The sequence below is a fragment of the Rhinolophus hipposideros genome, assembly GCF_964194185.1.
Source record: "Rhinolophus hipposideros genome assembly, chromosome: 10".
NCBI lineage: Eukaryota > Metazoa > Chordata > Mammalia > Chiroptera > Rhinolophidae > Rhinolophus > Rhinolophus hipposideros.
The window spans coordinates 39,244,779-39,271,150 of NC_138056.1; the positions used below are offsets into that span (position 1 = coordinate 39,244,779).

The following is a 26,372-nucleotide window of genomic DNA, read 5'->3' on the forward strand; positions in this document are numbered from 1 at the left end:
ATACTGCCCAAGTCATACAGGATTGTTTTTTGAGTCCCAAAACATGATCATGAAACTCCTTGGGAGCAGACATAGAGCTTGTGTGACTAGCAGGACCGAGACAGGGGCATGTAGCATTAACACAGGACAAAAGTGAGACAACACAGAACAGAGAGAACTAACCTATTTGTTCCAGTACCTTTCTGATTCCAGTTACCTTAGAGAAAGTTTATTCCAAGAGCTCTGAATAACTGCTTTTATTGAATTATGCTTTTATGTGATGCCATGAGCATACTAAGAAACATCCCGTTAGTCACTGGATTTTCTACAAGGATGTTGGGGTATCCATTGCAACATTAAGGTTGCTCTTCACAAAGACCCCAAAGGAAAGTTCAATAATAAACAAAATGCTGTGTGTTTTTTACCTTGTGGTCAGCTGGCGAGGCCTTGGTTTTCCTCAGTGGCTGCCAAGGAGCAGTGAGCCACACTGGCAGGCCCCCTCAGAGAAAGCACGGAGGCTATTTTGGTCGGCAAGTTTGGTTTCATTCTTAAACCCACTTTAGGTCCCTACCTCTAGTCCTTTCTTTCTCTTCCTTCTTTTCCCCACTTTTAATTTATGCTATTTTACAGCCTTACAAGCTGCCTTAAGTTCATTCTGAAACAAGATAGGGTAGAAACATGAATGGGGAAATTATTTGTTTTATAATGCCCCCCACCCATGTGCCAGGCACTAGAGCTATGAAATAAATGGGTTACCCTCTCTGCCCTCCAGGAGCACCCTTCCAGCAAGGCGACAGATAAGTAAGTTATCCTTCAAGACTTCAAACCCCTTGGGTGGGAAGCCTGGCCTGCCCTCTCCCCCACTCCCTCCTCAGAACTCCTGCAAGTAGCACCTTTGCTCACTCACCACATAGGAATGATTTGTTTACGTGTCTATCACCCTCATGGGTTTGTGAGATCCATGCCTTTAATCATTTTTCGATCCTGGGTGCTTAACAGGATGTCATCGGAAATGCTCCCCCAAAATAATGCTTGAATAGATGCCTAAAATAATGAGTCCGTGGGTGAATAAATGAACAACTAAATGAATATAGGATGTCAAAGGAGGAAGAAACAAAGTGCTGTTGGAAAGCAGAAATAGGAGTAGATTCGGGTCAACAAGAGCCTCAGGGAGGTGACGGTTAGGCTGGTCTTGAAGCCTGAGTAGGACTCGCCAGGCTAATTACCAGAAAAGCGCAGGGAGGCCTGTTCATGGAGAAGTGGTGAAGAAAGGGCAAAGTAAGAAAGCAGAACGGTTGGGGCAGAGGCTGGAAAAGTAAGCTCAGTGAGATGGCAAGGGGCCTCACACACTGTGACAAAAGGTTTGGACTGTTTCATACAAAGGCAACAAAGAATTAGGGGGTGAAGAACAAGTAATTTCATAAAGTAGGAATCAGAATTTTTTAATCAAAAGCATTTTCAGTGTGGCCCAAGGCCAGAACAGTTCTCTAGATAAATTCAAGTGTTATAATGTGGCACATCCCTTAAGCATTTCCAATTTATAAAGGCGTTTTAATGCACCATAACATAATGATGGTTTATAAAGGTGTGCTTGTTTAAACAGCCCAGAGCCACAGGATTAACTGTTAGGTACCAAGACACGCAGCCCTTCCAGTAAACACTCATCAGACTTTGTCTTCAAGCACTCTACATTATTTCCCCGGTCCCTAAAGAGGGCTGTGCGGTCATCCCTACACCTGGCCTGGGGACTAGAATGCGTAACTCACACGGAGACACACACATCTGCGAATGGCCAGTGTGGAAACAGTAGCTAATGCCCCCATGAGCAGATGTACCAACTAACCAAAACTACGTGACATTGTGTGTTCACAAATGTCCACTGGTTCCCAGGGTTCACTGATACAACTGAGTCCCCACCCTTCAAGTGAGAAACATAATCTGCCATTTAATGATGACACAGTGATGGAGCAGCTACAAAACAGGTCTTACGCAAAGACGGATGCAAATTCAGGGGCCAATTAAAGAACCTGGCTGGAGTAGCACCCAAAGTTGGCCCATCATCCTAGGCTTCTCCCATCGTTTCTGAGGCAACTCATCACTAAGCATATCCACTCATCCCCTCACCTCTCAACTGTATCCCCTCCACACCTCTCCACCCCACTAACTCTGCTCCTCTCTTACAGGCAGAAGCTCACCTCTCTCTGAGCTGGGCTGCCACCTAGGCCCCCACATGCCCACTGCTAACAACAACCTGTTTCTGCCAGGTTCCCAAGTTTGGATGTACATCGGGATGACATAGGTGATTTCTTGAAAAGAAAGATCCCACCTTGGATGCCAGAAATACTGAATCAGCATCCTTAGGAGAAGACTCTCCCAGGCTTTTCCTAAAATGCAAATATGACTTTTATCATACACTCATTTGAAATCTTTCGGCAGATCCCCATCCCCTCCAGGACCCAACTGCATAATAGGGTACCCAAGGCCCTAACCGCCTGATCCCAGCCTGCTTCTCAATGCCTGTCCAGTCCCTGACATTCCAGCCAGACAAGCAGTCCAAGGTGCCCAGACACAGCAGGCTGCCTGCTTCATGCCTTCAGTCACTTAGGTCAGATGCTTCTCTCCCCAGTAACTCCACCTAATGAATGTCTATGGTTCCTTTCAAAACGAAAGCAAGGCCACCTACCTCTCCTCTGGGAAGCCTTAGTCATTTCTCTGCTCAGAAACTCATTTCTGTGTCCCCACGCACCTCAAACAAACTTCCAACACCATACTTGGTACACTTCATCATGATTTCTCTTAAGACACTGTCTCGGGGCTGGCCAGGTGGCTCAGGTGGTTGGAGCTCCATGCTCCTAATGCCGAGGGCTGCCAGTTCAATTCCCACATTGGACAGTGGGCTCTCAACCACAAGGTTGCCGGTTCGATTCCTACAAGGGATGGTTGGCTGCACCCCCACAACTAAAAACGGCAACTGGACCTGGAGCTGAGCTGCACCCTCCACAACTAAGACTGAAAAGACAACAACTTGAATTGGAAAAAATCCTGGAAATACACACTGTTCCCCAACAAAGTCCTGCCAATGAAGTCCTATTCCCCTTCCCCCACAAAATCTTAAAAAAAAAAAAAAAAAAAAAAAAAAGATACTGTCTCCCAGCTAATCAGCAAGTTCCTTGACATTCCTACATTTAACACTTCTCAATACCAGACAAGTTGTTAGAACTCAAATGATGTTTGCTAGATGTTTTCCTTCATGGGTATGCCTAGAGTGCAAGGACCATGCTGTGTATCTGGAGAGTCTATATGGAAAAGCAGTTCAATACACGAGTATATAAAAAGCATGTAGGGTTTGGGAATCCCAAAGAGTTTGAATTTCGAGTTCTCCACTTATTAGCTGTGTCTCAGGATTTTCTTTTGTTTTTGTTTTTTCCGTGCAAAACGGGAATCAATCATTTTACCTACCTGTTGCAAAAATTAAATGAGATGATGATCCATGTAAAAGTACAGTTTCTCAAAGTCACGGGCAGTTATTATGTACATTACTTATCTGCACGCTTGCAGATTAGAAGGCATGTATACACACACGTATGTCTTAGAACTGTGCCTGACACAGGTTCTCAAATAACTGTTAAACAAATGTATATAACTATAATTAACAATTACTGCTAATGCATCTGTCTTTCCTGCTATCCTGCAAATTTTCAGAGGCAGGGACTCTGTCCCATTTATTTCTGTACCTCATCTCCACTCTGGCTCAATAAATTGTTCAATTCAGCTTAACATAAAATATTAACACAATTTTTATGACTATTAAGAAATTCATCCTTGTCTAAGAAATCACAAAGACAGCCTTAGGCATGCTCAAGAACAAATTAAAAAACCCACTGGCTTGGAAATCTTCCTCCTGTCTGCAAAACCCTAACTAGCGGGCCTCCAGGCTCAACATCAACTCTTCCGGCAATCACCTCAATGCAGGGCCTGTGGCCTCCTGAGGCACAATCTGAGGTCTTCCTCATGATACACACCCTCCCCAGTCTGTGACATCCCAGCCCTGCTGCTCCACCTGGGAGATAGGCAGGCAGCAGGAGCAGTAGCCTGCCTTTTCAGCTCACAGCCAGTTCACCCCCCAGGGGGTTCGGGGGCACAGTCAGGAGATGTGTCAGGTTACCACAAAAATAACAGAGGACCTATACCAGGCAGGCCTACAGGCCAAGTGCAGGAAGGAAGAGGTGAAAAATAAAGAAGCCCAGGAGAAGAAAAGAAGTAGACATTTGAGTTTGAGAAACAGAGGAACTGGGTTTTAAGAAATGTACTTTAAATTCATAACTACACTCAACATCATTACTACAGTCCCTATAATAACTCATTCATTTAGTATCCAGTCCAGAGCAGCTTATATTTATATTATACTTAACCTTGAATGTGCTTTAAAAAATGTTATTTTAGGGCAAGTGGGGGATGGGTTTTGGGTAAGTTTGCTTATTTAATGCTCTCTATAAAAGTCAGATTTGAGTCAAGGAAGGTTTTGACAAGTACTCCCATTCAACAAATTCCTGATATTACTCAGCTTTAATTTTTTCAAAACTAAATCCAAGCATGACAGAGCTAATTAGCTCTGTTGAAGGAGGGGCAGACGTTTAAGAAAAAAGGCTAGTAAAAAGCATTTACGCATTTTTGTTTTCCTAAAATGAAATCAAAGTTCACTCCCGTGCTGCCCTTTTGCAGGAACCCTGCTGGCTTGATGTGGTCTGACCCAGCCTGGGCACTTCAAATAAAGTTAACTTCAATCACCGGAGCCAGTTAGCAGCTTACTGATTCTCCATCCCCTGTTCTTTCATCTGGGTTTATTCCATATACTATGCCCCTTTAATTCGCTTCTAGCAACTGTTTTATAAGAGGGTGGGTAAAGACCCAGTTACAAAAAACGATGTCATGCTTCGGCTGGGCAGGTAAACCCCAAAACCAGACCACACACCTGGTGGATGAAGTTTCCCATCGTAATCCCTCAAGTGGGAGACTTGCTGGGAGCGCCCTGGCAGGGGAGGGCAGAGCTCACTCTAACAGGCGCAGTAGATTCATTCCCAGCAGGAAGATGTTGAAAAGGATGAAAATTAAAAAAAATTCCAAACCAAAAAAATGGGTTCTCTACGGTATTTTAAAACAGTTCATTCTGATAGGGAAAGGCTCCCCACTGTCACATTATTTTGTAGTTACTGATTTAGGTTTCCATTTAAAAATCAGAACTATGAGTATTTTAAGGTACAGCAGAGTTCTGAACAGGACTCGATTGCAAATGCTCCAGAAAGCAGGGGTGGGGGATGGGGTGGGGTTCAAAATGACAATTTTTAGTGGCAGCCAGACCAGCAGCTGGTAGACATGCAGACAGGCAGATTCTGTGGGGTTTTTTGTTTGTTGGTTGGTTTAATATTTAAGAAATAGCCCTCTCCCAATCAAATCAATAAAACCTTCAGAGAAAGAACTTAACTACCAGCAGAATTTGAGTTCTGTACCTTTAGAAGAAAACCATATAAATAGTGAAATGAACAGCAGTTCCATTCTGGCCTTAAATACAGCCCGAGTCTAGTTCTTGGAAGAGAGGACATCATCCACCTCACTTTCCGTCCTGCGGTCAGAATTCACACAGTTCATGCAGGACACATCACACCGTGCAATTATCAATCAGCACTGCCATTGCTAAAAGATCTTTAAGAATCCTGATTTTTACCATAAAAGCTCTCATTATTATCCCAGTTCTCTGCTTGGTCAGCGTGCCTGGTCACTTACAGGAGGATGAGAAAAAACCGGAGACTCAGCTCCTCTTTCCCCAGCCGTGTCTCCCAGGGAGCCGTTCGTGACTCCACAGCGCATTGCCACGCCACTACGCTGGCTGACCAGGTTTAAAATTAGCTGAGCCCTGGAGAGCCACCGGTAACCTTCTGACAAGGTTAGCCAGCAGAGCAGAGCACGGCTCAGGGAGGGACATTAATAAGAAGCCAAGCGGAGCCTTTCAACAAGCCCATTAGGGCCTCTCGGAACCCCAGCCGTCTGGGAGCCTCGAGAGGCAGGCTTACCAGGCAGGCTCACCAGCACGAAGAGGCTGAGCCAGGCTCGTATTTTCATCCCACCAACTCAGCAGCTTCCTTCACAGGTGACATACACAACCCCCAAATATGTTTCTCCAAGTTTAAATTCTACATACTGGGCTGCTGATTATACAGTAATTTTTAAAAGTTTAAACTGGACTTTTAAAATACAATATTTATGGAACACTTCTAATTATAAAGTTAATACTCATAGATGATCCCAAAAGTGGGGCATATAGAAAACCTACAGAGGAGAAAATAAACTTTCCCCCCAGTCCTTCAAACAGTAGTCAGTGTTAACAATGCATTTTGATATATTTTCTTGCACGAACGTATTCTTATTTCCTTTAGTTTTGGGTCCTTTTATTGCCCACCTAACATTTCACATTCAGCATTTTCCTGAGTCCTGAAATTGTCTTTGTATTTGTGATTTTTAAGAGGTAGAGTATTCTGTGTTGTGAATATACCGTTATTTGGCTACTTCCCCATTGTTCGACATTTAGATTTTGCCCAACTTTTCGCTAAGGGTAGGGCAAACACTGTTGTCATTATTTCCTAAGGACAGAGTCCTAGAGTCCAAGAGCAGGAAAAACGTGAAGCCACTCGTGCAGATTGGGGAATCCATGAAGATAAGAACTGGGCCTGTCACACTGCAGGTGTTTCTTGAATAAAGGAAGGTGTCTCGGTGCTTTCTAAGCAGACAATCCTCAATTCGAATGTGACACTTTCCAAGCACCTACAGGGAGACCATCAGGCCCAGCACACAAAGGTTCCCCTGGCAGTGAGATAAAGGCATTGACCTAACACCTCTGAACACCTGTCAAAGGTAACTCAGATGCTGCGCCACCCCCCGCCCCACGGCCTCCGCCATCACCTCACTGGACCTCACTGGTGTGGCCATATTGCTTGTTTACAACAGTGAAATACTTTCACACACGCTGGTGAAGAGTCAGCCGCCCAAGCCCGCTGAATGCCCATCCCCACGGCTCCTCACTATCCAACAAGTACAGGAAAGTGCTTGGCACACCTGGGGGCCTCCAGTGCTTTCCGCTGTTTCAATGTATGTTCTGTTCGTTAATTATTTTAGAACCACCCCTGTTCATAGATCTATAACTCAAGACTTGCTTTTTACATTTTGTTAACCATCCCCTCCAACCAGCTCTTCAGACACCACCGTTTAAAATCTTAATGATCATCACTTCAGCACTGTTCCTTAAATTCATTAAACTCCCCTGTATTTGTTTTAAAACGAAAGTGGACAATGAACAGGAAGCACTTGCCAAGCTACCTAACAGGGGGAGTCTCCCACTAAGTTATTCTCTACAAAACACAGGCAGGTGGGTTAGGCAAAGATGAACGTCATCATCTTAAGAGTCATGGACTTCGTACTAAAAGCAGTGATTAGCGGTTCCCCCGGGATAAGAGCTATCTGCTTCAATCCCATGAGACTTTGAGGGCCCCTCAAATCATCAAGTGTATCCTTAAAAAGCTAAAGCAAAAATACTGAAATGCTAAAATGTAGGGAATAAGTAGGAGCGTCAAGTAGAGCCTATCTTATGCCCAGACATCTATTATACCGACAAAAGCAATATGGGGGGCCGGGCATATTGCTATGTACTTGGGAGGCATGATCGCTATCTTAGCTCTCTTTGCTAAGCTAAACTATTTTCTGGGGGAGGGAATAGGTAACCAGAAAGTGGAACAGAGTTCTGTTTCCTCTAAATGTTTGTGTCCACACTCTACTGGGGAAGCCAGGCTGGAACAGAAGCCAGGAAAGGAAAGAAAGACAAACAAGGGGCCTGTCAAATCAGCCTTTGAAAACCAAGAAGGTGCTGCTAGCCTGGACCCATTGCTGTCCAGCCCAGCAGCTGGGATCAAGGGCCAGCTGGAATCAAGTTGAAGACAATGCCCACCCACATCCCCATTAAAGAAGAATGCCCTGCCAATTCCAAGTCACCATGAGAGCTAACGGATGAGCTGTGGCTTCTCTGCCAAATCAGCAAAATCCTAATTGATAGACATAAAAATATTTTTGGCTCATAAAATCAAATATAATGGCAAAAGTTTAAGAAAATACCTTGTAGGAGTAACTGGACATAATATTCACAGCTAATATTTACTCAGCACTACTGTGTGTGAGGCACAGGGGTCAGGAATCTACTTTTATTATTTCTTTTAATCCTCATCACAACTGTATTAAGGTAGAGATGTAATATTACTATATCCATTATTCAGATAATGAAGAAAAGGAAGTTTAGAGACATTAAGACATTTGCCCACTTGTCAAATCAAATTCAAACCCGGATCCATCTCACTTTGAGCCAAAGGTCTGTCTTTGCGAGATAGTGAACCTCTCATCACTGGAGGTAATTAAAGAATAGCTGAGAGATCGCTTAACAGGGATGCTGTAGAAGGAATTGGAGTGGGCAGAAGGATTTCAGGGGAAGTCCACTCCAACCTCTGATCTATGACAGATGAAAACAAATTGCCTACTGTGTGCTAGCTTTGCCCTAGGTGCGTATGGGCCATGAGGAGTAGGAGAGACCATGTGAATGAAATGAACACGCTGGTAGAGCTGAGATAATGCACAGCCACTCTATTCTTCTGCTGATAATAAAAGGCAGCTGAAAAGCAAAGCCACTGGAGCGTCCAGACTCTGGCCACCGTGATCCCAGCAGAGATGGCACATCTCAAGCACTAGTGATTCCTGCTCCCTCTCCAGAAACACAGCAGCAAGGATGAAAGCCTCGCTACTGCAAGGCAGGGAAAGAGTTTTTGTCCTTCATTTTTCAAATTTCCTGCACCTGGATTTTTTTCCAACACAGAGCTAACATTTATGATAAATAAACTGTTCAACTTTATATTAGAAAATATCAAGAACACAATGAGAAAAGGAGAAGAATGGACAAGTCACGCAAAAGAATAAGCATATGATAATATGCATCCTCACTAGGAGGAGAAAAGAATGGGAAATGCAAGCAAGTTTAAGGTGTTATTTTAAACCTAACCAGCAACACTTTAAGGACAATTAACAACTTCTGTAGTGAATATGACGCAGGGAATATGCTAGTGGTGTTATGGATATGAAGAACCAAATGCTTAGACTTTTTAGGAGCCTCAAAAGGGTTAGATCCTTTGACCTAGGAATCCTCAAACCACAAATTTATCAAAAAGAAAATTCCATGGAAGAAAAAACAGTCAGAGCACAAAAGGTAAACATTACAGAATCATCTATAATACTATGAATAGCAGAATGACCAGGAAAATCACAGTACATGAATGCAAAGAAAACCGGTGCATCCATTCACAAGAAAAATTTAGAAGAACAGACTGAAACAGAACAGAAAACGTTTCTCAAAGAGTATCAATTTAAAAAAGCAAAACATGGGGCCAGCCCGGTGGCTCAGGTGGTTAGAGCTCCATGCTCCTAACTCCGAAGGCTGCTGTTTCTATTCCCACATGGGCCAGTTGGCTCTCAACCACAAGGCTGCCAGTTCGATTCCTCGAATCCCACAAGGGATGGTCGGCTCCGCCCCTGCAACTAAGATTGAACAGGGTACCTTGAGCTGAGCTGCCACTGAGCTCCCGGATGGCTCAGTTGGTTGGAGCACGTCCTCTCAACCACAATGGTGCCATTTCGACTCCTGCAAGGAAGGTGGGCTGCGCCCCCTGCAACTAACAATGGCAACTGGCCCTGGAGCTGAGCTGCACCCTCCACAACTACGATTGAAAAGACAACACCTGAAACTGAACGGCACCCTCCACAACTAAGATTGAAAGGACAACAACTTGACATGGAAAAAAAAAAGTCCTGGAAGTACACACTGTTCCCCAATAAAGTCCTGTTCCCCTTCCCCAATAAAATCTTTAAAAAAAAAACAAAACTGAAAATGAAATTTTTTAAAAAAGCAAACACAACATTCTGTGTATATATTATAAAATATTGATATGCATATATGCATAAAATATGTATATATAAAAATTGTGTATATATGTATGTGTATGTGTGTATGTATGTAATTACAACTTTAGTTTTATGCATGTATCTACAGAAATAAAGTGAAAATAAAAAGGAAATATGTAGTTGTCTGTTAGGAAGGTAACATTATAGGGTTTTTTTGTCTTATACTTTTTTAATGTTCTATTTAAGAAATGATTCCAAATATGTTTTAAAGAAAGTTTACATAAACATCAGATACAAGTTGAGGTATTCCATCGAGCACTTGAATACAAAAAGAAAGCTTAGAGGTCAAATATCCATAGATATTTGACATTTGAATCTGTTTTATCACCAGGATTCATGCACACAGCACAGATTGTAGCCTATTCTAGACCTAAGGATTTGATGTCTCCATAAACACTACAGCAGCAGCAATAGTAGCTAACACTTAGAGTTTATATTCTGTACCTGGCCCTCTTCTAAGCACTTTATATGTGATTCATTTCATCCACATAACAATCCTATGAGAAAAGTAGAAATGAAGATACTAAGACACAGAGAGAGAACATGAATTGCCCCACATCACTCCAATAGGTGGCAAAGCCAGGATCTGAACGCAGACAGTCTATTTAACTACAAACTAAACTGCCTATTCGATAGACACGTCTCCTGGCTGCTGCTGCGCTGTTCCTCTTTTCTGAAATGCCTTTCCTCCCCTTAGTCACCTATGAATCACCCCGACATACTTCAGAGGCCAATTCAATGGCTACCTCTCGAGCAAAACCTTCCTGGCTCTCCCAGGAAGCATCTGTTTTGTTTCTTCTTAAGTCTCACAGAACTGAAAACATAAAACTACTGTTTCACTGATATTGTTTAGTAATTGTCTGAGTCTCATAGACCACAGGTTTGGGGTGGGGAGGAGATGGAGGTAGTCTTTGTATCTCCGGTGACTAGCCCGGTGTCTGGCAGGGAGCATGTAATCAATAAGGGAGGGAGCGAGGGATGGACACATGCATGAATGACTTCAGGAAAGAAACCAGAGACACTAATGTTTTGGTTGGTGAGTATTTCACACATGCTTGGGGAGATAAAATAAAATGGGACGTTGACGAGTCTTCAGCCTTAAAAAAGGAAGGGAATTCTGACCCATGCTACAATACGGATGAGCCCTGAAGTCATTATGCTAAGTGAAATAACTCACAAAACGACAAATGACGATATAATTCCACTTATATGAGATCCCTAGAGTAGTCAAACTCATCAAGACAAAAAGTAGAATGGTGGTTGCCTGGAGCTGAGGGGAGAAAGGAACAGGAAGTTATTGTTTAATGGGCACAGAGTTTCACGTTTTCAAAATAAAAACAGTTCTGGCGGTGGATGGTAGTAATGGTAGAAAAACAGTGTGTCTGTACTTAATGCCACTGAACTAACTTATCCACTTAAAACGGTTCAGATGGTAAATTTATGTATGTGCATTTTTACCACTATTAAAGTTATAAATAGATGGATAAAGTGGGACCTAAAAGCAATCAGACCAATTCAAAGTATATACCGCTAGTGAAACCCAAACATGGCTCTCAGTGCTGGAGCACTCACCCTCCCACAGACGCTTCACACATACACATAGATGTCGCCTGCATCTTTCCACGACTTTTCCCCCTCTCCTCCAGGGAGCCTTCCCGGATACCCAAGTCCTGCCTGGCGAGGGGGGAGGGCAGGGAACCTGCAGCATGCTCCCACAGCATCACGCATTGTCCCAGAAACACGTCTGTCTCCCCAGTGTCAAGCTCCATGAAGGCAGCACCCTTATCTTACTTGGGTGTGTCCTCAGGGCCAGGCTTCACCCACATCCCCTTCATTAAGTATTGAATTAATTAACTAAGTGCCAGAAAAAGGAGGGGCTAAAATACTATTGCGTTTTTTCAGAGCTTGCATGCAGGGTTGTCTTCAGGGATGGTTAAGAAGGCAATTTAACACAGAAAACCCTACGGTTTTCTAACCTGCAACTGAAAGGGAAAGGCTACAACTGCAGAGGATTCCCAGACAGGTTCCCGCTGCTGCCACTTCTATTAGAAAAAGGGGATTTGTGAGCAAGGTGATTTCCACAATCTACACCCCACCAGCGTTAAAGCTCCAGGCCCATCTTCTGATACTCCAGGCAGAGACTCAGGCGCCAGGCTCCGTGCAGGAGCTTAGACACATCATCGCTTCAAATTTTCTTGAGATCAAGGGAGTATTTTCTTCTTTGCAGGAACAAAAGTTAAAGTTGCAAGTTTGATCGATTTGTCCAGCACCTATTCTTTGGGCTAAAATTAGAGAACATTCTTTAAGGCTGTTGAATCTTTATGGATACTGAGGGGTCAGCTCAGAAGTCAGGGACACTAATCGCTGTTCTTTGCCTAGCCCGTTTTCCATTTTTTAAAGCTTCTGGTACATGTACAGCATTTCTTCTTGTGCTTGTTTCTGTCATACAAATTACTTAATTACCCCCCAAAACTGTTGTGCTATACACACCTCTAAGTCTACTCTTGGTGTAGGTTTCACATAGGAGAACTAATTGATGCATTTGCTATTCTGCTATCCCTCCTCTCTCACTCCCCTCCCCAGTTACTGAACAAACTGTAAGAGTGGTGCTAAGAGACAAGCAAAGGCTAGGCTCATCCATACTTGAATTCAACAGTGCAGCAAGCTACCAGAGTATACAGCACCCCAACTGAAAGCACAGATGACTTCTAGCATGACTTAAGTTTAGCTGCAGGGGGAACCCAACGTGGAACAGTCACACATTTGAGTTACTCACAGCTCCAAACAGGTAATGCTGAAATGACACTGTAAATGGGAGATGCACCTGCTCGTGAGATGTCTGGGCCCCCTCAGGACACAAGCAAAGTCTTTGCACGACCCTAAGGTTTTAATTCTCACCCATTCACAAAGAAATATCACAGGTAAAGGATGTTTAAGGATCTGAGATGGGAAGATGAAACTCAGGACATTTTGAAATGTAGACAATGATTACTTGTTTTTTGTGGGGTTTTTTGCTTAGTCATTTGTTTACTTAATCAAACCATCCTTATTATGTGAATTGCGAAGGCAGAGATGTGTCAACTCATGATCTGACTCTGAAGAGCTTAACTTCTGCTGGGTAAGATAAGACACAAATATCCTGTAACATTAAGAAACTTGGGTCTCAGTTTCCTCATCTATAACCAAGGGAGCTGAAAAAGGACTTGTAAATAGCTTCCAAATGTAAGTTTCTAGTTCTACTCGATTCAGCTGTCTACCAGAACAAGTAGATTTCTGGATTCTATCTATCTATCTATCTATCTATCTATCTATCTATCTATCTAGATATATCTATCTTCATAGATATATAGATCTGTATATCTGTATCTATAGCTATATCTATGTACTGACAGCATTTTTGCACCTAAAGAAGCAGACTATTTCTGACAGAACAATAAAATAGTGATTATAAATTTATCCGATTGTTTTATTTTTTTAAGTTTATTGAAATATAGCTAATATACAATATTATATTAGCTCAAGATGTACATCACAGTTATTTAACATTTATATACCTAAAGAAGTGATCACCACAAGTCCAGCAAACATCTGACACCATTATTACACATCACAATATTATGGACTATATTCTCTGTGCCGTACATTACATCCCCATGATTTGTTTGTTTTATTCCTGGAAATTTGAACCTCTTATTCCCCTTCACCTTTTTCCCCTTTTAAAAGTTTCGATTACAATTGACATTCAATATTATTTTATATTAATTTCAGGTGTACAGCATAGTGGTTAAACATTTATATAATTTAAGAAGTGGTCCCCCTGACTAGCCTAGTACCCACCTGGCAATATATATAATTATTACCACATTGACTATATTCCCTATGCTTTACATCCACGTGACTATTTTGTAACTATCAATTTGTACTTCTTAATCTTTCCCCCTTTTCACCTACCACCTCAAGCCCCCTCCCTTCTGGCAACTATGAAAATGTTCTCTGGATCTGTGCGTTTGTTTCTGTTTGTTTCTTTCATTCTTTAGATTCCACATACAGGCATAATCACATTGCATCTGTCTTTCACTGACTGATATATTCCACTCAGCACAATACCCTCCAGGTCCACCCATTCTGCCGTAGATGGCAAGAACCCATTCCCTTCCCTGGCTCAGCAATATTCCATTGTATATATGTACCACCTCCTCTTTATCCATTCTTCCATCGACACACATCCAGTCTGCCTCCACATCATGCCCATGTAAGCAATGCTGCAATTAACATATATCTCCTCGAAGTAGTATTGGGTTTCTTCAGCTAAATACCCAGAAGTGCAATTACTTGGTCCTTCTTTTTCTCTTGTTATAGCCTTTCTTTTAAAGTCTGTTTTGTCTGGTATAAGTATTGCTACACCAGCATTATTTTTTTTTTTTCCATTTTCATGAAATCTCTTTTTCCATCTCTTTACTTCCAATCTACATGTCTTTTGATCTAAAGTCAGTCTTTTGTAGGGAGCACATGTAAGAAGGGTCTTGTTTACTTATCCATTCAGCCACCCTATCTTTTGATTGGAGCATTTAATCCATTTACATTTAAAACAATTGTTGACAAATACGTAGTTGTTGCCATTTTATTATTCCTATTTTTAATCTTTTTTTTTTTTCTTTTTTCTTTTCCTTCTTAAAGAAGTCCCTCTAAGATTCCTTGTAATACTAGTTTGGTGGTAATGAACTTCTTTAGTTTTTTCTTGTCTGGGAAGTTCTTTATTTGTTCTTCAATTCTAAATGATAGCTTTGCTGGATAATCTTGGTTGTAGGTCCTTGTTTTTCATCACTTTGAATATTTCCTGCAAATCCCTCCTGGCTTGCAAAGTTTCTGTTGAGAAATCAGCTGGCAGTCTTATGGGAGCTCCCTTCTAGGTAACTAACTGTTTTACTCTTGCTGCTTTTAAGATTCTGTCTTTGTCTTTAATCTTTGGCATTTTAATTATAATGTGTCTTGGTGTGGACGTCTTTGGGTTCATTTTGTTTGGGACTCTGTGTTTCTGGGCTTGTATGTCTGTTTCCTTCACCAGATTAGGGAAGTTTTCAGTCATTATTTCTTCAAATAGGTTTTCAATTCCTCGCTCTCTCTCTTCTCCTTCTGGTACCTCTATAATGCGAATGTTGGTATGCTTGACGTTGCCCCAGAGGCCCCTTAAACTATCTTCATTTTTTTTTTTTTTTTTGGATTCTTTTTGCTGTTCTGACGGGGTGTTTTCTGCTATGTTAACTTCTAAATCACTGATTCGAACCTCTGCTTCATCTAATCTACTGTGGATTCCCTCTAATGTAGTCTTCATTTCAGTTATTGTATTCTTTATTTCTGACTGGTTCTCTTTTATGTTTTCTATCTCCGTTTTCATGTTCCCTATCTCTCTGTTGAAATTCTCCCTAAGACCATTGAGCATCATTGTAACCAGTGTTTGGAATTCTGTGTCTGGTAGGTTGTTTGTGTCCATTTTGTTTAGTTCTTTTTCTGGAGCTTTATTGTTCTTTTATTTGGGAAATGTCTCTTTGCCTCCCTATTTTGGCTGCCTTCCTATGTTTGTTTCTATGTATTAGGTAGGGCTGCCATGTCTCCCTATCATGGTAGAGTGGCCTTATGTAGTAGGTGTGCTCTGGGGCTCAGTGGCACAGTCTTCCTGGTCACCTGAGCCAGGTGTTCCAGGTGTGTCCCTTGTGTGGGTTGTGTTTGCCCTCCTATTTTAGTTGAGCCTTGGTTGCTATCTGCACATCAATGGGAGGGATTGACCCTCGGGCTGATTGGTTGTGAGGACTGGCCATGACTACAGTGGAGGTGCTGTTGTGTATGGGCTGACCTGTGGAGCAGGATTTGCTTTAGCAGGGCTCTGGTGCGTGCCCAGTCTGTCCTCTGGGTGTGTCGTCCTTGGGGGTGGCCGAGTGATGCTCTGGCTCAGTCCGAAGCTGGCCATGGGGTGTGCCAGCCCCAGGGCCTACTGGGAAGGACCCTGCTTCAGGCCAAGTTCAAGCCTGTACCCTACCCAGCGCCACATGGCACGAGCCACAAAGCAATCTGCAGATTGGTGACACCTGCAATGGGCTTGGAGGTGCCTCAAGAGGCCAAACCACAACCTGAGGCTGGCTATCGCTAGTGTAGGGCTTGGGGCTGCTCCACAAGAGGTATGAGACAGGCCAATGCCAGATGCTGCTTTTTGGAGTTTTGTGAACCTTTGAGAAATTTTAGGAAAGTCCACAGCATGAGCCAAAACAGGCCATTTGTATGGAAAAGCCACTGGAAGTGACTTGGGTGGGCCCACAAGTTGCGTGGAGTGAGGTCTCAGGGAATCACCAGGGCAAGGCGAACAAAGGGTGTTAGTGAGGTTGATGGAGGCTCAGATATGGAGGCCCAGGCATCTGCACGTTGGGAGGAGGGAGGGCTCAATTCAACAAAGAACCAATGGATCCTGCCAGCACTTCTGTCTACCGTGTTTCCCAAAAAATGAGACCCAATCTTATATTATAGTAAAATAAGACAGGGTCTTATATTAATTTTTGCTCCAAAATATACATTAGAGCTGATTGTCTGGTTAGGTCTTATTTTCAGGGAAACATGGTAGGAGAAAGCTGCCCCTCCAGCACTCGCTCTACAGCCACACAACTTAGTTCCTCCCCCTAAGGCCCTGGTGCGTTTCGAGCTGCTGCCCCAGTGTTGGAGCTCAGAGCAAGTGAGTCCATCAGTGAGTAAGCCCATGCGCAGGCCCTTTAAAAGGAACGCCTAGGACTCCAGTCACCCTCCATCTCTCTCAGCCATGATCTCTGCGGGTTTTCATAGGCAGAAGGTATGGGGACTTCTCTCCCCAGCACTCCAACCCTTGGCTGGGGAGCCTGGTGTGGGGCTAGGACCCCTCACTCCTCTGGGGAGGACTTTAGGAGGCGTGATATCCCTCCTGATTTTTAATGATCATACACAAGTGTGGGACCAGCCCATTCCATGTTTCTGCCCCTCCTAACAATCTTGAGGTGGCTTCTTCTGTATGTGTTCATGAGAAGAGGCCAGCAGAGCATTTCCCTAATCCGCCACCTTGACCAAGAATTCTGTCCAACTGTTTCAAAAGGCACTTTTCAAAAGTAGATGGTATAAAGGAATTATAAGTAAAATTTTAAAAGAAAACATATTTTCATGCATAACAATTGATTTAAAAGAGAGGCAAGGTCCATTTTTCTATTTCAAAGAATCCTTTTTTTCTGTCTTACCTATGACATTTCTTTGGGAATGGATAAGAATAAAAAATTAAGGTTCTAGCTGGAACCCATTACATTCCATATAACCATCAATTTGGTAAAAGTTCTAAATGTAATTAATATGTTCAAGCACCATTCAATAAGCTTTGAGGATTATACCTGCATCTGAAACTTGGAATACAACAGTGAATATTCATACACAGATTTATAGAGAGGTTTAAGAGTAATCATTGATAAATTGTACCTTCAAAAGAAGAGAGGTGATCACTTCTATCCCACTTTACAACAGTAACTATTTGAGTTCAACAAAATATCAAAAATTTTAAACACAAATAATATTTCTAATTCCATCTCCTTTAAAATGAATTCATTTTTGTTTTAAGATACATTACTACTATGCAAACCTGTCTTTCCTGAATACTTTGTTTTAGGTGGAGCAATGGCAAAAGTAGGAAAAAAAAGGTGGAAACAAAGATAAAACTCTTTGGTCTTAATAGGCTGTTAAACATGTTCATGTATTCCAGTAAAAGGGAATAATAAATGAGAGAAAGAAAAAAGGATGCATTTAGAATTCCAGGGCATTATGTACTGATTCACTGAAAGGAATCTGAGAGGCAAACTATTTGCCAGAGTAAACAATTGTCACAATCATATTAACATTTTAAAGGATACTTCTGTTCACAATTCACACATACTGATGCAGTGCGTGAGGGGCTGCCTTGTTCACTTCTCTAGATTTCTAGGTAAAGTATGACCTACAAAGTGCTACTTTGTGGGGCTTCTTCTGTAGGGTTGACTAAGATAGAGAGGTGGTAGGTACCTTGATTATTCGCAGTTTAATTGGGTGTCACGTAGCACATAAAAGCATTCATTCAATCGCCTTAAACAGGCATGCAGCCAACTTCAGGTCAGACTCTGTGCTGCAGAGATAAAGATGAGTAACAAATATGCTCCTCCCTCAAAGATCTCACACTCCAATGAAAGGCTGATACATCAACACATAAAAGGAATGTAACCCAGTAACTGCACTGATAGAAAGATGTGCTGAGAATACAGGGACCATAGTGGTGATGGGGCCAGAGGACGCATGACTAATGGTCTCTGTATGTCTGCTTTGGTCACAGATGTAATGCCAGAATCAGAACCGTGCATAGCACGGTGCTCAAAAAAATGGTTAGGAGGCAGGGATGGAAGGGCGGGCAGAAATGTGCCAAGAGACCTGGAGTTCGGTAGGAAGCCTGGCTCTGATGTGGAGGCTTGGGTTTGAATGCCCACTCCACCACTTTACAGCTGTGGACCAGGGCAATGCCTTTAACGCTGCCATGCCTCAGTGTCCTCATATGCCCGCTCCTAGGGTAGTGATGACGTAACACACACGGACATGCTTCACCTCTACTCACTGCTACCTTTTGTCTGGGGCAAAGACCAAGAAGGACACAGAACCACCACAGTAGGAGAAGACTTTCCCCCACCCCTCTTCTTCTTCCTCTTTCTTTTCTAATCTTTCCTGCAGTGGCCCCTTTCCCCAATGCTAGCTTAGACAAGACTAGGAGTGAATGAACCAAGAAGGAATTGGGAGGGAGAAAGACAATCCTCTGGCTACCTATGGAGAAAGGAGAAGATGGCCATCCTTTGGAATGGTGCTGACAGTAGGTCTAAACTGGAGTTAAAAAAAAAAAAAAGAAAAAGAAATGCTGAGTTAGACACCTAAAAGGTTGCAACTTCTGCTGGATATACTGCTTTTCTGGACTGCCTTGGATGCTGACAATTAGCTGGAATTATTTTCCCCCCATCTCCCTGCATGAATTTCCCTTACTAAATTAAAATAATTGCAGCACGTTAACACTTGATTAATACAAAAGACGAAATCAAGCTTTAATCGTAGATATCAAATTTTCTGTAAAAACAACATATGGGTTTGTGTTTGTGTATTTGTCTATCTAGTTGTGAATGCATGTGTGTGTGTGTGTGTGTGTGTGTGTGTGTGTGTGTACATTCACACACATACGTGGGTCATTTGACTAGGTATGGACCTATATAGAAATATGAACTAGCCTTCTCATAGTTAAGGGAAGTGTGACAAGACCCCACCATGTACATGCAGGGAGGCAGGAGTGGTAAGCTCTGTCTACCTCAGAAACCTACAAGCTCACCACTACACAAATGACTAAGTTCCCACCCAAAGAAGAAGCCCTGAAATTTCCAAGACAACGACCACGGCGGTAGGGCTTGAGGTGCTCGTGCGCCCTGAGACTGGACCCAGCCCCAAAGGAATCTCTGTCCCTTCCTGAAGAAAAGCTCCCCTTTTCATGAACAAGGGCTTCTGCCCTAACCAGGCGGGTTAAATCTGTTGGAGGGTGGGGGCCAGGGGCCCCAGAGCTGCCTGGGAAATACCACAGCCACACCAGGGGAGCCGGAACACTCAGACTCCTGCCCCTTAACTCTCTGGGGCTAAGAAATGCTGCCAAGTTCACTATCATTCAACTCAACAGGCTTTTACTTAGAAGTGGCTGTGTCCAAAGCCCAGGGCTGAGAGCTTACTTCTTCTCAGAGCCCCGTCTTATGTGTTTTTTACAACAACCCAAAAAAGGTAAGCAGGGTGTGGTTACTCTCATTTCACGGGTGAGGGGTCTGAGACTCAGAAATGCTGATGGGGCCCAAAGCAGGCCCCTAAGTGGGTAAATGAAGGAGCCATCACACTGCCTTCACAACATGAATCTGGCTGAGAGTACTGGCCCAGGGAGAAGAATCTGAGCTCCCAGGTTCTGATTTCAGCTCAGCCTCTGATCTAAGGTTAGTATCAATCATGAGTAGGTATTAACTTTGTGAGCCTAGAGCTCAATGAATAAATAAAGAAAAAAGAGGGCAACTTTTGGTCTGTGTCTCACAGAACAGAGTCAGATAAGACCCCCGCTATGCAATCATTATTTAACACAATTCTCAAAACAGTGGATTTGTAGTTTTTCTGTCACCAGCTCTCCTAGCAAACATTTCCACTGCCATCCCTCTTGTCCCTAACTCAGGGTTTCACTGCCATGGGCATTCACCCACTGTCTCCATGGAATCCTTCCACTGCCTGCCTTTCTTTCTGCAAGACATCAAGATTCATCTCAACAATTAGCTCAAGCCCAAATGGTCAAACCCTGAGCAACCTCAGAAGAGTGTCTGAACTTATCTTTACTCACTTGTCTGTTATTCAGTTTTTTTTTTTCTCTTCAACCTCACTCCAAGACTCAGCCTAGACTTCTCTACATTCTTCGCCACTGTGATACCACCCCCACCCCCACGCCTTCATCCACAGAGTTAAGTCAAAACAAATATTCACATGGCAGCATTTTCTGGGTAGCCGCTAGGTCACGTGTAATAAAATGGAAGTAGGGATGAGGTTGTTAAAGAGAAATCATAGGATATGGTCTCGTCCCCAAGGAACTCACAATCTAGGGAGGATGACAGAGATGTAAATGACTGCTGGGATTTGCTGAATCATTTGACACTGGAATTTGCCAGTGACTGGGAGTTGGACGGAACAGTGGCTATGAAGGATGACAGAGTCTGCTCCTGATACGATCTCAAAGGATATGATGACCAGCTGACTTTAACAAGGTGGAAATTTAATAAGGATAAATGTCAAGTCATGCACTTAGGTCCAAAAAGGAAAAAAAAAAAAAATCAACTCACAAGTATACGGTAGAGGTGATCACATGAGAAAGTCTTAAGGGATTGGGTTGCCCACAATCTCAATGACTCAGTGCGACCAGGCTGCTGTAAAAGCTAGTGCACTGTTAGGCTGCCCTGCTTAGAAATGCTACATTCCGACTAAGAAAAGTGAGACCGTCAAGCTGGATCCCAGAGACTATAGAGGCAGGAATGGTCAAAAGTGAGCATATTTAAGGCAGCAGACAGAAGTGGGAAGCCACATGCGAAGAGGAATGAGGATATGCGGCTGGAGAACGAATAACTTACAGGGCCATGAGAATCATCTTCAAACTAGTCCTGGGCTTCCCTGTTCGATCCCAGGAATAGAGAACAGAAACACAGTTTACCTGAATGATAATGGCACTGAGATGAACCTACAAGAATATTCATTACAGCCTGGTTTATAATGTCCAAAAAATGAGAGGAAACAGGCGAGATATTAAACAAGAGAGAATAAATTACATATCATACTATGAAATATGTTATCAATTGCAGTGTCAAATATTTACTGAAATGAACAGATATTAGATTCTATTCACCAGAAAATGAAATTACAAAATATTATAAACAAACAGTATATTTTGCAAAAATGATAATCCACACATCAAAAACTGCACTGAAAAACGGTCTGGAAGATGTGTGAAGGTAGCAGCTATCTACAAGTGCTGCAATTATTAAGTCATTTTCCTTTTGTCTTCTCTGTATTTTGTTTCCCCATATCTTTTCGACGTTTCATAATGGACATTTATTGCAAATCTGGTAAAAAAAAAAAATTTTTAGATTTTTCAAAAGAAGAAACCTAAATAGGCTACTAGCATATGAAAACAGGTTTGTGTTGTATGGCTCCAGCTGGAGAGGAGGGATTAGGATTAATGGGTACATTCTAGTAGGCCCTACCTGAGCTCAACATAAGAGACTGGTCTGTTGGTGAAATAAAAAGCCCTTGGTTATAGTGAACTTCCCATCGAAAGAATGGTGTCTGTAGGACGCATTAAGACTGTTTGGGAATGCAATGTGAGAGAAGCCTCCATGGAGTTCGGGGTCAGCATCTCCTAACTGACAGTCAAGGTCCCCTCTAATCTGTATACAGCAAGTCCTCGCACAAAGTCATTTCATTATAATGCTGATGAGACGCCGTAGAACTTATCTCCTGTCTATGTCTATTAGCCGATGGTAAAATTGCTCTCACTGTGTGTCATTTAGCTTGAAGTTACAGAACCTTTTGATAACGTTAAGTGAGGGCTTACTGTCCTCCAATTCCTTCAACACTGCTTGAGCCATCTGTGCTCCAGAATCCAGAATGCCTCTATTTCTCTAATGTAAGCTCAAATCCTCAATTAAGCTCATGGGATCTGCTTCTCTGCTCTCTCACCAAATCTGGGCCAAATGGAATACAGTTAAAAAAACATTCAACAGGGAATCAAAAGGTTCGGATCCCAGAGGTGCCACCAGAAAGAACATGGCTTTAGACAAGTCACTTAATCTCTACGAGCCTCAGTTTCTGCATCTGTAAAATGGCAATAAAATGTATACAACCTCAAAAGGCTTTCCTGACAATTCAAGGTAAAGTACTTTGCATGAGTGCTTTGTAAACAAAGGGCTATACAAGCAAGAAATGATATATCCTGTTGTGAGAGCTGGATGGCCAACTGTTAGGACAGCTATACGGATCCCATTGGATTTAAACCCAACACAACTTTAATTCCAAGAGCCACTGATTCTATACTGGGGCTCAAGCTTTCCCCTCAGCTTTCCCCGGTCCACTACTCATACCTTAGCATATAACAGTGAAGTTTCCTCCAGCTTCTGAGGATGAGTCTTGCCTTTTCACTATGAATACATGTTTTTCTGAGACTAGGACCAAGGCTTCGTCTTTATCCACAATCGCTAGTGCTGCTGGGAACTCATTAAAGACTTATTGATGACTTGATTGAACCCTAATACAGCTTTGCTATAGTACAGCTCTGGACCTGTATTATTGGCATAAATGCAGATTCTTTGGATCCATTGAATCAGAATCTGCATCCCCCGTAATCCGGGGGCTCACAAAGTGATCGTGTTGCTAGTCGACAGACAACTGGTCATTCACCCATTCAACAACTATACATTATGGCCCTACATTGTGCCAGGAACTTTCTAGGCACTGAATCCTGTTCTAGCCAGGTGTCATTAAAAGGTAAGGCTCCTCTAATATTAGAGAATTGTCCATTACAGCTGCCTGCGCACAGAAGTCAGCTAAAAACAGTTGAAGAACCTCTGAATCCCCACTCTTCCAACCCTAGGCCAGCTCCTCAAATGCTTTGCAGGTGTCAGAGTGGATATCTCTTCACAAACCCTCAAGAAATCACCCAGACAGTAGCCACCGCCCAGTGGTTTGGGCAGAGCCCCTTTATATTTCTGCAGGTGCTACATTCCAAAAATATTTCTGCTTATAAAGCATGATAGGAATTCTACACTTAGAGAAGAAAAGAGGTTAAAGAACGGCCTTATTTTTCCCCTGGGGAGAGAAGAGACTAAAACCTCTCATGGAGAGGTTTACATTTTTAAAATGTATTTATTTTATCAACCACATGCTTGCAAGTCAAACATCCTCTCTAAGACATTTTGCAGACAGAGATATTCTGGGAACACACTAGAAGCAGCTTATTTACTGCCACTATTACAAGACTAGCCCGAAGGGATGAATATCAGATGCTATCTCCTGCTGAAATGACTTGACTGTCTGTCTGCCTGGCACCTCAAGGCCAGGTCACAGCTACTTCCAGTCCCTCAAATACCCCCTAGTAGGCCCCACCCAACTGCCTCTACCCTACTGGTCCTCTGAGAGCCTTCCAATTAGCCCAGGTCACTCCTGATGGGGGGAGGGCTGTTGGCTCTATGTGTACCGCCGTTTGAGTCTGTAAACTGACAATGGAGAGTACAATTAATATACAGGCACAACATTAATATCAAACATTGCCACAGTGCTGGAAATCCCTGGGGGCTGGTAGGATCCTAGGTAAACACAAACGTTCCGTGTTGTTGACCAAAAGGAAATTCTAAGAACGGATAGGACTCCCGTCAGCTGCACCTGTCCCTTAGCTCCCTCTTCTGTGATCTTTAGTCAAGTCTTCCTGGGAGCCACAGGACTTAACAATTAGGAATGCTTTCCACAGCTCCCCCGGTTCTCTCCCTTGGCCTGGTAACGGTCTCCTTCCCAACTGTGAGCCCCTTGAGGGCAGGGCCTCTGTCTTGCTTCGCTCAGCGTAAGGTCCCTGGAGCCCCCAGTAACCTCACACATCATGCTATCCCATGTATCACATGTGTCAGAGACCTGACACATCATGCTATCAGAAAATATTGGTAGCATGACAATTCATTCCCCAAGCATTTAATGAGTGCTGAGTTTCAGGAATACAATACTAAATACCTGAAGATAAAAGAGAAATAAAGAAATCACTATCCCTTGTTGGCCTGTTCAAACAAAACAAGGAAGAAGGACGATGAAAGCATGAATGCAAACTCCGATGTGAGGGGTGAGGGAATTCCTGGAGCAGAGCAAGCCAAGGGTAACAGAAATGGAATTTTCTTACCACCGCATCTCACACAGATCACTCCCAGTCTGCAATTCATTGTGTACTGAATGCATTTCCCACATGGCAGCCTCTTATTCTGCAACTGGCCCAATTTTTCGTCTGTGTTTTGAAACATCAGTATGCTGTATAGTATGCATTACCTTCATCCTCAACTTTTATTACAAGGAGGACCACAGCTCGCAATGGGATGTTCTTTTCCTGGACATTTTGACTTCATGCTTAACCCCAGCTGTACGGCTGTTAGTGCCGTGTTAGAGAAGAGGGCGGGGGGTCCAGGGGTGTGAGAGCCTGCCACAGATTCTGCCCCCAGGACCCTTCACACCTCTTCAGCCTGGGCTGAAGTTGGTGCGCTCTCATCACCACCTGGTTCCTCTCCCGGGCCTCTCTCTCCACCCAGCATCATTGTCCAACAGCACCATAATGTAAGCCACACGTGTCGTGATACATATTCTAGCAGCTTCATGCAAGTAAAAGGAAACAGGTGAAATTCATTTCAATAACTTCTTTTGTTAAGCCAACACATCCAAATATTATCAAATCAACCCATCATCAAAATGAAAAAAAAAAAAACTCTGTTAATGAGATATTTTGCATTCTCTGTTTGGACTAAGTCTTCAAAGTCCAGAGATGATTCTACTTACGGCACATCTCACTTCAGATGACACCTTCCAAGCACCGAACAGTACATGTGGCTGGGGCCACTGGGCTGCACAGCGTGGGCCTAGAGTGGGCACTTCTTACACATGCTTGGGTCTCACAAAGCCTGATGCCATTGTCTCTGTGCACACAAAGCCTTTGTCCTGGCACCAACTTCTGTTGGATTTGAGAACTGGAAGGCTCCCGTTTTCAGTCTAAAATGACTTTCAGCTCCATCCTTCAAGTCTCATCATAGATACCTCTCCTTCAAGGAAGCCTGCCCTGACTGTAGAGCTCCCCCCACAGTTATGTGGGGGCCCCTCCTCTGTGCCCAAGTACCCTAACTTCACCCACCAGCCCTAACACGTCGTAATCTAGGTGCCTGCTCCGCCGTGTTTTCCCCTATTGTATGTTCCTTGAAGACAGGACTGTGTGTTTCATTCACAGCTCGAGCGTTATCTCGCAGCCCAGCACAGGCTTTATAAATATTTGCCAGATGCACAGATGGATGGTTGGATAAATGAATGGAATTCCTCCTAATACACACTCTCTTGGCCATAGTTTCCTCATCTGTAAAATCTCCATGGTTCGTTCCAGCTCTGAAAGTCAACAAGGCCACGCAGTGATTCGTGTCACTTACACCTAGGTAACAGATCAACTAGGATATTTACACTTAGACCTCACCAGACCACCAGCTCAACCAGCCATCTGACACCGAAAGGAACACTTCTGAGTTTGTAATCAACAGTTTAGTTTATTTTCCTGAACCAGTGCAAAATGGGGCAAAATAAATTGCTTTTAGTTCTCCAGAAAGTATCCTGTGACCCTCCTGCTATTCCATGGAACACAGAAAAGTATGTATTCTCATGGAATTCCTGAAGAGCTTCCCTGTCCAATCACTTATACATTTCTTACATAGAAAATGCTAAATTTTGTCCTTAATGAATAAATATCATAAAACAAACAAACAAAAAAACTTAAGGTTGGGTTTTCAACTCTGAAAACCTGGTTTCATCACCTTTTTACCAGCTAGCTGCTTGATCATGAACATGTTATTTAACTTCTATGCACCTCAGTTTCCTCATCCATAAAATGGAATAACAATCTAACCAACTCAGAGTTATTATAATGCCGGAGTGCCTTACACTGCAAAGGGCTAACAACTGTTAGCTACTACATAAACTACTTCTTCTGAAGCATGTCAAAG

At 42.9% G+C, this 26,372-nt stretch overlaps 1 protein-coding gene across 4 annotated transcripts in view; it reads right to left on the reverse strand.

Annotated features, from left to right (window-relative positions):
- TEAD1 (TEA domain transcription factor 1) overlaps positions 1–26,372 on the reverse strand; it is a 249,330-nt gene that overhangs the window by 179,016 nt on the left and 43,942 nt on the right. Inside the window, exon 1 of one of the 4 annotated variants that reach the window (XM_081063595.1) lies at positions 5,761–5,855. The exons of the other annotated variants lie outside the window; for them this stretch is intronic. Coding sequence (XP_080919721.1) covers positions 5,761–5,844 — 84 coding nt within the window. The 5' untranslated portion in view covers positions 5,845–5,855. Of the gene's footprint in view, positions 1–5,760; positions 5,856–26,372 lie in introns of those variants that run through there. 4 annotated transcript variants of the gene reach the window in all.